General features: G+C 33.0%; 1 protein-coding gene across 3 annotated transcripts; it reads right to left on the bottom strand.

Moving 5' to 3' along the window:
* Positions 1–1,756: 1,756 nt before the first annotated feature.
* Positions 1,757–9,741, bottom strand: mrj (DnaJ heat shock protein family (Hsp40) member B6 mrj). 3 transcript variants are annotated; one of them, XM_090105498.1, is made up of 8 exons: positions 9,612–9,741; positions 9,163–9,279; positions 6,862–6,957; positions 6,664–6,773; positions 6,207–6,344; positions 5,141–5,323; positions 3,666–3,924; positions 1,757–3,073 (listed from the first exon to the last, which is right to left on the bottom strand). In XM_090105498.1, exons 3-8 carry the CDS (start codon positions 6,924–6,926, stop codon positions 2,974–2,976), a joined length of 855 nt encoding a protein of 284 aa, XP_089961624.1. In that variant the 5' UTR covers positions 6,927–6,957; positions 9,163–9,279; positions 9,612–9,741; the 3' UTR covers positions 1,757–2,973. The 3 variants fall into 3 exon arrangements, with proteins under 3 accessions (XP_089961624.1, XP_089961625.1, XP_089961626.1); XM_090105499.1 differs by having other exon boundaries at positions 9,590–9,700; XM_090105500.1 differs by lacking the exon at positions 6,207–6,344.
* Between the last annotated feature and the right edge of the window lie 1,972 nt (positions 9,742–11,713).

Consider the following 11,713-nt stretch of genomic DNA (forward strand, 5'->3'; position numbering starts at 1 on the left):
TTTTTTTTCGTTGAGATATTGGGTTAGCTACAATTTGACAAATTTTTAGCTGAGAGGAAATGAATGAATGAATGTATTTTTTTTCCTATGTGCGTGGGAGGCTACAACCGCTCACCCCCCCAACCGAGCGCCAGCTGACGTTCACGAGGCTTTATAATACTATACTCTCATGCGTCTGACGAATTATCTCTTGAGAGGAAATAGTTAACCAAATTTGCACCTGGCTCCCTAACCATAGCAGTGTGCTAGCAGTACTCGGTTCTTGGACCATTGACGTTTTCGATTGACGAAAAGCGGATAAGTGGGACTCCTCAAACTAAAGGATCCGTACAAAAAAGCTATCGTTTTTCTTTAAATTTATTTTATTTAGTATAAGTACTATGGCATATAAGTATCACTACATAGTATAAAACAAAGTCGATTTCTCTGTCCCTATGTCCCTTTGTACGCTTAAATCTTTGAAACTACGCAACGGATTTTGATGCGGTTTTTTTTAATAGATAGAGTGATTCAAGAGGAAGGTTTATATGTATAATAACATCCATTAAATAGTGGAGAAGTACTGTTATTTTTGAGGTTTCTAATGTGATGTCGTAAATAATTACATTTTTTCCGCTTACATTGCAAACGCAGGCTGAACCCTACGAGTTTTATCAAAATAATGTACTAAGTATTATACACATTGAAAAGGTCTACAGAAAAGTCCGCGATGGTATATGTCTATCCACAATAACTTTTTTTGTCATTTACTTTTTACGACAAATAATGGTTAATTTCGAAGCGATTTTAACCAATACAACATTAATCCTTAACGAATTAAATACCTTGTTCATTTAATACATATAATACATTGTTCATTTAATATAGATCTATATGGCCCTTTACACCGTATGATTTAAGTGAATATTTTCGAAGATATTACAGATTTAAAAATTGCGAGACGTAGCGTTTGCGGCGGTACCGGCCGGCCGCCATTGCACCCGTGCGAAGCCGGGGCGGGTCGCTAGTTTAAAAATATATCTCGTGATAACAGCCTTATATCGTATTTTATATGAACTGGCATAACCTTGAATATAAATTTCCGATCGTTTGGATTCATTAACATAATATGCTAGCTTGGTGTCAGATGGACGGACAAACAGACAGCGAAGTCTCACTAATAGAGTCCGTTTTACTTTTTGGATCCGTACCTAACATTGAATGTGCTGAAATATTAATTCAATTTTTTCTTTTCGTTTCAACAATGGGTAATGGCCGCACAACAGGTTACAGGGCCGCACCGTTTGACTCACTGTAGGTCCGGTAATAAAAAGTGTCTACGTTTAAACCTTGTTCAAGTTATCTTGATATTTTTGATAGACAGGCTAGTGATGCGATGGGAAACAGAAAATATCTAGTAGGCCAAGAAATTAAGTTTTAAAATACCTACTACTTGTAACTGTGACGAGATGGTATGGGTGTATTGTACCTTCTTTATTGCACCGGAGTCCGGACATAAATGATAAAACCATTGGGTAGATAAGTGACGATGGGTGAGTATTCATAATAATGAAAGTAAACAACTTTCCCCAAAAAAAATATGACAATAATATATTCTACATGTAAATTTTGTCGATCAGAAAAATTTACCTACATCTGTCAAAAAGATCAAGCTTGATCAAACTTGTACAGTACATAAACGTACATTTTTTAGGTCTTTACTCTTATTACCTCAGCCGTTCACGATATGAAGGGACAAAATAAAAATATAATCAAATAATAAAGCATTATCGTTTTATTTTATTTAATATTTCTGCAGTGCTTATTATTTGCTAACATAAATTTTGTTGGGTACAAAACCTTGAAACAAATTTATTTACAATAATCTGAAAAGATAATCTCTAATCTACTTTTATATTAATGGCACAAGATATAGTATAGCCATTAACAACAACATCGACTGTAAGTAGCATAAATGACATTGAAGCTAGTATTTATTGATATTTTTTTTGACATTGTAAATATGTACGATGTTAATTAAGTACCTAATGAATTTACCATTCTTATAAAATTACTAATTACAATTTATTTATTATATTTTCTCCAAAAATGATACGGATAAATTCGCAATATACTACATGCAAACAACTAAACAGTCATACTAAAATATTTAAACGGCAATTTATCGTGTATTAGATTTAAAACCCGTCATTGTAAAATCTTAACATCACATGTAATGCAAAATCTTTAAAGCTCACACAAAGTTATCATTGTAAATTTTTAAAATATTGAATAGAATTACACCAAATTTCTTGCGACCTTGGTGTAAGTAATGAAATGAATGTATCAAAAACATCCAATAAACATGACTAAATTTGTGATATCTCAATACAATTTACTAAAAACTTATAATAGTCACAGTAGTCCGAATAGCCATAATATTCCCAACAGGGTATATTTTGTAAGTAAAATTTATACTACCCCTATTTGAATATCGCTGTTTTAATGAAAAATTGAAGCAACAAACCTAGAAATATTAAAACTAAAAGCTGTGTTATATCAAAAAATTAATATTATCTAACTTTGATGTCTCTTTAACATGAAATTAATAAGCCAAATATAATGACCACACATGTTTTGAAACACTTTTAAGTTGTTTAAAAAAAATTAATTGTTGTTGCAGTGGCATTGGAACAAATATTAGTAGTTTCTCTTTCAAAGACCGAGATCAAAGTTACCCAACTGCAAACATTGCAACCTTATGAGCAAGATACAATATTATCTATAAGTCGATTTGATATTTTTGTAAGAGTATGAGAAATTAACGTAAAGAAGCAAACCTAGCTTACAGTTAAGGTTGACATTAAAATTTACATTATCAGAAACTAAACTAAATTAAGCGAAAATTATAATAAGTTGGAACATGTTACTCATGTATTAAATTGAGTACAGTTGTCATTTGGATCATGTTTGGTTATGAGTTACCACGTTAATTTAACTGTATGTTAGTGATTGAGGTACGCCATTGACAGTCTTTGATTTCAGGACCCCGTTTTCGTAGGACATCACTGTTTCTCGTCCATTCTCCGATACTCTGAAATAAATAGCAAACATTATGTTACAATACAAGATAATACGATAATTAATACAATGTTTGAATTTCGATTTTACAAACATAGCATGCCAAAGCAATTTTATCTTCATACAAAGGATTGTATACGGATCAATTCATTTCTGAGAATGAAAATGGTCCAAGTCATAATAAAGAGGAAAAACCAATACATATGTCGTATGTTTTGTTGACAATTATAATCAGGAATCACTACGGGAAAACCAACCATATTAAGTAAAGATAGTAAGAAGTTTTCGCATGAAATAGTAACAAACATACATCTAAACATTCTTAAACTTTCGCAATTCGCTCTTATAAGATTATCTCTTGTACTTAAAATATAATGTAAGTACATAATACGCCCAAATTGAATTTTTTCTCTACTTTTAATATTTTTTTACAGTAGTCATAATCGCTGAAGAGGCTGGGGGATCGCCTAATGATTAGCGCTACCACCGCCCTCCATGACCAGAGGACTGATGCCTCTGATTTAAAAGAGAGTATACAGAAAGGATTTATGAGCGTAACAAACTAAAGCACTAGGCAGGATCAGGCCAAAACACACAACACTAACTTCTTAGTAGTAATCTTCTTCCCGTTCACGATCCGCGTGGTCGTTGTGGTGCTCCTCATGTTCGCGCTGCCGGGCCCGGCCAGCGAGCTGTTGAACGTAGAGAACGATGTGAACGCGTTGCCGTTGGACGCCGCGTGCGCGAATATGTCGTCCAACCCTTGCATGCCGAACCCGAACGGACTGAACAGGGAGGACGTGAGCGACGTGCTCGGGTGGTGGCTCCGACGCGCGTGTCTGCGGTGACTGTGCCCGTTGATATCTAGAAAAAATTGATTGTCTGTAAAGTCGGTTTACTGACGATAGTTGAACGTGACAACGATTGTGCTTCTTTGTTGCTCGTTCCGTGCTCTCGTTACACTTCAAGCCTTACATGGAACGCCTCAGAGCGAGGTAACGCCGCATGAGTCGTGTTTTTTCGTGCGTGCAGCCGGCTCTATCGAATTATAAGACGTTGCCACGTCAAAAAGTTATACATGGAGGCTTATGGACTAGTATGGTACATTGATAGGTGATTCTGAGGCAAATTTTGTCTAAAAAGCGATGCAATTATTTCTGTAGGTAATCTATGCATGCTACTATGAAAAAGTATAGACTATAGTTCAATAATTGTGTTTCATTCGCTATCGGCTCCTTGTGGAGTATGAAAAAAGTACATTCAGAATATTACAAAATGCCGAGTGATTGTAAACTCACGACGATGTTTGTAAATGGCGAAAAATTTGCATACAACCGATACACAAGCTTTCTTGTCACTTTTTTACATTAAATGAATGTGTAAGGGTTATCTTATATATCATGCAAATCCCTATCACAGACAGACATAGACATAATATATATCTATATCGCTATGCATGTTTGACTTTGATGACAAATTATTTTTCTTGTGACATATTCGCAAGCATCTTTGTTTATTAAAGTACATATTTAACGGAGTCCACCTTTTTAAGAAAATAAAAATATTATTTATGCTGTATACTACTGACTACGTTCATTTATACTTCCTAGGTTTAAAACTTTTATTATGTAAGTACTAATAAATTATGATAAAAATATACCAGAAATAAGTAACGTAAGTAGGTAAGTATATAGTTGCAATTAAAAAAATCGCTATAGTTTTCGGAAACATAAGTTAAAAAACCCATTTGACCCACCATTATGGTAGCATGACGATAGTCCTTTATTGGGAAAATGACTAATAAATACCATTGAATGTCCATCAATTATTATCAAGCATTTTACCTGGTGTAAGTTTTTTAACCAGTTCGATTAAAACTTAACTGCTATCTATAACATTTTATAACGGCACCTTTATGACTAATGAACGATATACGCATACGATTTTTGGAACGATTTTAAAGAAAGAAATAAAAATTAACTTTTAGTATATAATTGTGTGGGTGCAACTGTGAGCCGTTGTGTGGGTTAATCTTAGTATAATTAATGTTTGTATCCATACAAAAAATAAAAAATCTCACCTGCAAATAATTCACTAAACGGAGAGCCGCCGAAGAATTCTCTAAAGACTTCCTCTGGATCGCGGAATGTAAACGGGAAACTGTGGTAGCCAAAGTCATAATCTTCATCAGAGGTAGAACGCCGCCCTCTACTGCTATTCAGACCTTCTTTACCATACTGATCATACACCCGGCGTTTTCTTTCTGTATAGAAAAAAATATATGTTCACTTATTTAAATATTGCTTGACAGTAAAACGTAGCTGTTTTACTTCAATCTGCATTAATTCTTTGAAGCTTTTATTCGATGAAAGCATTTAACCGTTATTTGATGATTCTCCAGCAAATTGCAGATTATGAATTCGTTTTATAATTAAAACAAAGAACTGAGCGAGAAAATCACTTAGAACAAAAAAATCTGCATTGTTAATGAATGTTTTTCTTCATAAGTACTTTAGTTACGTATTCTCAAGGCGTTGACGCTTAAAAATAATAATATGATAACGGTTTTAAGTGTAGGTGTTCAGACGATTCTGTATCATACTGTAACTTAAGTAACCTACTTATTATTATAATCTAGCTTAGTCATTACTGTCAAACCGGTTTTTAATAACGATGTAACCATTTTTTATTAATCGAGCTTGAGTTCAATTGCTTATTTTCACACTGATGTACAAGCGAAAAATGTTGACCGACTTAACTGTACTATAATTAATAAATCCCACGCAAAACTCGATTGTTAACTGTTAGTCGCAAAGATATTAATTTAGCTGTAGGTATACAGCAATAGCAAATTCAGGGTTAACGTAAACTTGGTTAAGTTTGTTTTTAGTTTAGTTTGAATAGTATGATTACATGCAGAAAACTTAGGTAACCCTCATGTGGTGAAACAATTGACAAATATCTACACAAAATGGAGTAAAAAGCAAATAAGCTGCCTCAACGCATTACGTTACATGATTATAATATTTACGTAAAGCAGCTATGCTAAACGAGTGTATATTTCGCAACCATTTGAGGGTTAACATTTTAATCAAATAAATAGATTCATACTATCAAAGAACACCCTACAATAAATGAACATCTACCAAAAAACCGATGAAATGGCGTGTCTCCGAAAAAACCCTTGAAGCTAAAGTGTCGGTGACCATTGACTCCATTCTTGCTTTGATATCTGTGACTGTGGTGACTGGATCCACGTGCATCATATACTTTCCGCTTGGTTTCTACCCAACAACAAAACCTTCTTTGAACTAACATACTTGTCCACTTTATGGACCCAAGCACCTACATGAATTAGTGCCATCGAGCGTATTGTGCTCAGTAAGTAAAGATAAATTTTGCATATTAATATAAATTTGCAATTGCTGTTTATAACAGATTACCTATTTGAAGAAATTAAAACATTTTTTATTATTTTTAATCTTGGTTAAGTATAACATGTACACAGAGAATTAAATTTTAATATTTAAACAATAAATAACATTACTAAATTAAAGATCATCTAAATTGATATTATTAAATGAAAGATCTAAATATCATTACCATCTGAAAGGACTTCATATGCTTCTGAAATTTCCTTAAATCTCCTATTCGCTTCATCTGCATTGTCTGGATTTTTATCTGGATGCCATTTGAGTGCAAGTTTTCTGTAACTAAGAATAAAGTCCAGGATAAATAAAAAATAAATAAAAATTATAGACTTTTTTTATAATAATTAATAATAATAGTAAGAAAACTCACGCTTTTTTTATTTCTGCCTCAGAGGCAGTTCGCGTAACACCGAGTGTTCTGTAGTAGTCCACCATTTCTAATTTCCCTCGAGGGGCTTAAACAAAACTGTAAATAAATAAGAAGATAAATTATAAAGATTTGTATGTAATAAAATCTAAAGCAATAAGATCTAAAAATAAGATTCAAAATTGATTAAGAATAGTTGTCATACAATTTTGTCCGATATTGCCTGTTGTCTCAATTTTATTATAAGGTCTCATTCTTATTAATGCAAATTACATAGTTAACTATCAAATACCTAAATATTATCTTTGTTACAAGATAACTGTAGATATGGATAACATAATTATAATACAGCCCACTGAACAGAATAGAGTAAAAACACAATCATTTTTCAATTTTTTTACCCAACACAAGACAGCATTGTCTCCTGCTTTTTTCAACTACCCCCTGTTTCTATTATACATACCCATTTTAAATTAAAAACTTGACAAAAAATATGCAGATTTGAGTGATGACTGTTTTGATTGATAATAATGAAGTATTTGTCAATATTATTTTTAAATTTGTCAATAAAGTTTGTATAGGTGTTAATAAATGGTTGTTAAAAATTTTGTTTGAAATAAATCATTTTTCTAAGTTTTATCTTTATAGTTATGAGAAGTGTAGTTCTGTCACGTAGTAAGGCTTGTTTTTAGTATGAATGTAAAATAAGTAGCTTATAATTAATTATTTTGTATAATGTCATAATTATCACATTCAACAAATCCATGGAGGGTTGTCGCGTAAGAACCACAAGACTATCACTCATTCTATTCTGTTATGTAAAACTAAAACTGCTTTCTGAATTGATGGTAAATGTTAAAATATGTTATGACTAGACATCGGATTATATGCACTAACAAAATGCCAAAATATGCATGCAAATATGCACTAAAAAAGGCCGAAATATGCACTAAAAACGACTGATATGCCTAAAATATGCACAATACAAAATCAAAAAACCTTCATTATTTTTATATATTTAAATTATATATTGTACAAAAACAGTGAAATTTTCTTGTAATTAAGTAGGTATAGTTTTTTTGCCAACATACAATTAAGCATTTTTACCAAATTTTCGAGCGCAAATTTGTGACTTTTGTCACCCGCAATCCTAGTGTTGCCACCTTAGACCATTTCGAGCTAAACTAAGCCCTTTTTTGGTATTCAACCCGTGTTTTAAGTTTTTAGCCCCAAAAGGGTAATCTAGCCCTATTTTGATTGGTTCAAAATTTACTTAAAATGGAGCCCATTTTGTAATTTTTTGCCATTTTACCATGCTAAAATAGGGTTTGTTTACTCGCTGAGCGTTCTGATTGGCTAATAAAGGTTAGTCGACCAGTAAAAAATTCCCGCTACTTAACGAAATATGCACGATTGGGGGAAAAGGCTAAAATATGCACTAACGCCGTAATTAGAGAGATTTATGCATTTGCATATGCAAATATGCAAATGCATATAATCCGATGTCTAGTTATGACGATTCAAAAGTGCGTCTAGAAGAAGTCCAATTGAATAAATAAATATTTGAGTTTGAGATTGAATCCTTATAAAGGTACTTAATATATAAATTATTTAGTAAAACAACCTGTTTATGAATAGTCATAAACAGGTAGGTACATCTTTAAAAACAGTAAGATATTTAAACTAATTTAATAATAAAAGACCACTAAGTGAGTGATATTATTGTTATCTAAGTCATTTTAGAATTTAATTTAAAATGTAAAAGTTTAGTAGCCTGAACAATATTTTGATCAATTTTTTCCATTGATCTATTTATATGTACTTAAAATGCTTTTAATTTAACCCTATCTTTAAAGTATCAACAACAACTAACAAGTAGCATTTGCTTTGATTTTGTTTTGTACCAAGTGGTTTTTTTTACAAACAACTAAATTTTTGTAAGTTGTTTACACACAAATATTCAATGAACAACTTCATTAGATCATTTTCAATTCAGGTTTATATTTGCAATAACTGGCTTATGAAAATTTATGAGTATTTAGAAGAAAATATACAATTATTTTCTATAACCTCTTTATACATATTTTTTTAGTGTGTTCAAGCTGTGTGCTTGATTAAAAAAATACTATACATTAATATTTTATTCTTAGAATAGAAAGTAATGATAAAAAATAAAGTCATGACAATTCAACACACCTACATGTTGACTGCAATCTTTAAGTAATAAATACCAGTAGTTTGATGTGTGCTATTTTAACTATCTCGAAAATGTATTTATCATTATGTAATAATAAAATATAATACCTGTATTGCATTGGTTCCTGGTTTTCAAGATTCAATTTGTTGATCCCAAAGCTAAGTTTTCGACGTTTGTAATAACCAACCTCTCAAATGTCACAATGTATCGCACATCACTTTGAACTACAACAAAAATGTTCGAGCCTTTTTAATTTATTATCGCTATGTATCAGTGTTACATATATATACTTGTCAATCGTTTAATAATGTAATTATGGGATTTTTCAATACATTGTGTTGTACTTTTACTGTTTCAGGAAATAACAACAATAACTAAACACTCCTTTGTTGGCAAAAACCGTCAGTAAGTGGAAATTTCTCGCAAGCAAAATCAATAAACAATCGACAAATAGTCAATTGAAATTCTGATACAGGCCGAGTACATAAATCTATGAGTCTTTCCATCAAAGCTAACACAATAACAAATAATCACCACCACTGAATGTAGAACTGACCTATGCAGCGGGCATTCTATTCATCCATTCTTCCATTGACTCGATAATATTATGAATCAACTGAGTTTAGGTACCTAGTAGGCAATAGGATGGCCTATCGTATCGTCTGTAAAATTTGGACAGAATACGGACAGAATAAACAAAGTTTTGACAGCTGTTGCGACGGATTACAGATAAATTATGTGACCTTATAACTTGAAGTTTTAGTAAAATATATTTATTATTCACTATATTTAAAAAACCCAAAGTTGTGGTTATGAGTGATTAAATGAATTTGAAATACAAAGACACTATTAGGTAGATTGTGCACCATGGCGCAGAAACCGGTCCCAGTGAGAGCGCTTTTCGTTCCAACTTGTCTCTTTCTAACTAGGTGACCATGGCTTAACAATATAAGGGACAAATTTTTCTTGCAAAGCTAGCGGGTATACAGTATGTATGTCCAGTAGGTACATACTACATAGTATATTGTTGATACGCTACCTAATTTAATGTATGTAAAAATAAAGTAAAACATAGTGTAGGTAATATATTGTACCGTAAAAGTTTGTGTGAGATGGTGCAAAGTCTAACAAAATTCATGGTCAAGTATTTACCATTTCTACAACGTCAATGATTGGTTGAGAAATGAGTTGTCAAAATGTTAGACAAGGACCATTTCCTTTAGGGAGACCTCTCGCTCGGGCCTCGGACCGTTTTTGGTTAGCTTCCGCTTCTGGAAAAAGCTACTTTTATTATTAAATAGTAATATAGATCATATTTTATCAAAACAAATATTTTTGGTACAGTCTAGTTAACAGTAACATCTTTGGTAAAAATCGTGTTTACTTTTTTTCTATACTAAGTAATACTTAGTAAGTATAAAGCTTATTACACATTTAAATAAGTATAATACCTACTACACTTTTACTAAATATACAATATACCATCCATCAAGAAAGAGCACGATGAATTTGATGTTTTGGTTTTATCGCATTCAATGTTTTATAGATATATAAACTTTTATTGTATGGAAAACTTTCGATCATGAGGCGGGATTCGAATCCGCTTCTTTCCACCTGTGTTTCCACCAATCCGAGGCGGACGCCTGACCAATTCGGCCATCTGTGCTGTGATCCCGTCAGAGCAGTCGAATTTATCACGAATCTATTATTTTCTTTCAGTTTTATGTGTACTAAGATATGTCTATAGGGTTACACCGCGCGCCATCTATTGAGATAATTGACACCTATCTCAATCAATATGAAACATTATTTCCAAATTATTTCAATCAACCGATCAACGATTTATGTTTGATAATGAAAAATGCCTGCGCTGCGCTACGCCGCGCCGTATCTGCAGCGGCCCTTAGGCCAGCCATAGACGGACCGCACGTTGTAGTCGCAGCTGACCAGCCTTACATGGAAGATTTTCTAAAAATAATCTCAAGAGGTTTTATGTGACACATAAATAAAAACTGTTTAACTTTATACATAGGCAAGTTAATAAATATTTCGTCGTCGTTCGAGATAAATTAATTATACTTAGCTGTTAATGAAAAGCTGAAATTTACTACTTATTTTTTTTTTATTTTTTTATAGTGGAGAATGCATTTAGGCATACCCAGGGCACTCGGGGGAAGAGCCCTGGGTTATGTCGGACTCACCCTGCTGAGTGCAGGGTCCTACCGACTAAACTCCACTCTGTTCCGCCGTGCCGCTTTATTGACGGGGCCGCGGGTATTCGGTAGAACCGCGTCCGCAGACCCGTCAGCGGCAGCCTATCTCCAGGCCCAACGCGAATGTGGCGGGAGGTCGCCAGGTCTACCTTCCTGGGGGGGCGGCGTGAGTGGAACACTTCTCACGCCGCCTCTCCGTACTTAAACTATATTAAATCGTACTCGGTACTATAAACCTCAATATTTATGTTGGCTAACAACATAACAATGTTATTATTCCTATTCCTCTGTCTGGAGATATAAATAGCTCAAGCAAGCATAATTATTATTCTGAGTTACAAATATAGCAAAATATAAAATGTAAATTCGGGCAAACATCACGATGCGCGTTAATTTAAGAAGTCTACTTTTAGAAATCTTCACGTGGGCAGTTCAAATTTAGGCA

Source organism: Colias eurytheme, chromosome 9 (assembly GCF_061535395.1).
Source record: "Colias eurytheme isolate Ceu_HAF_F1 chromosome 9, ilColEury1 Martin Lab GWU primary, whole genome shotgun sequence".
NCBI classification, from domain to species: domain Eukaryota; kingdom Metazoa; phylum Arthropoda; class Insecta; order Lepidoptera; family Pieridae; genus Colias; species Colias eurytheme.

Excerpts from the sequence above, each read along its gene's own strand:
- mrj (XM_090105498.1), bottom strand. The coding sequence starts at position 6,926 with ATGGTGGACTACTACAGAACACTCGGTGTTACGCGAACTGCCTCTGAG. Across the intron at positions 6,774-6,861 it reads GAGGCAGAAATAAAAAAAGC|TTACAGAAAACTTGCACTCA; the intron begins GTGAGTTTTCTT and ends CTTTATTCTTAG. Across the intron at positions 3,925-5,140 it reads GTTTAGTGAATTATTTGCAG|ATATCAACGGGCACAGTCAC; the intron begins GTGAGATTTTTT and ends AATTTTTTCTAG.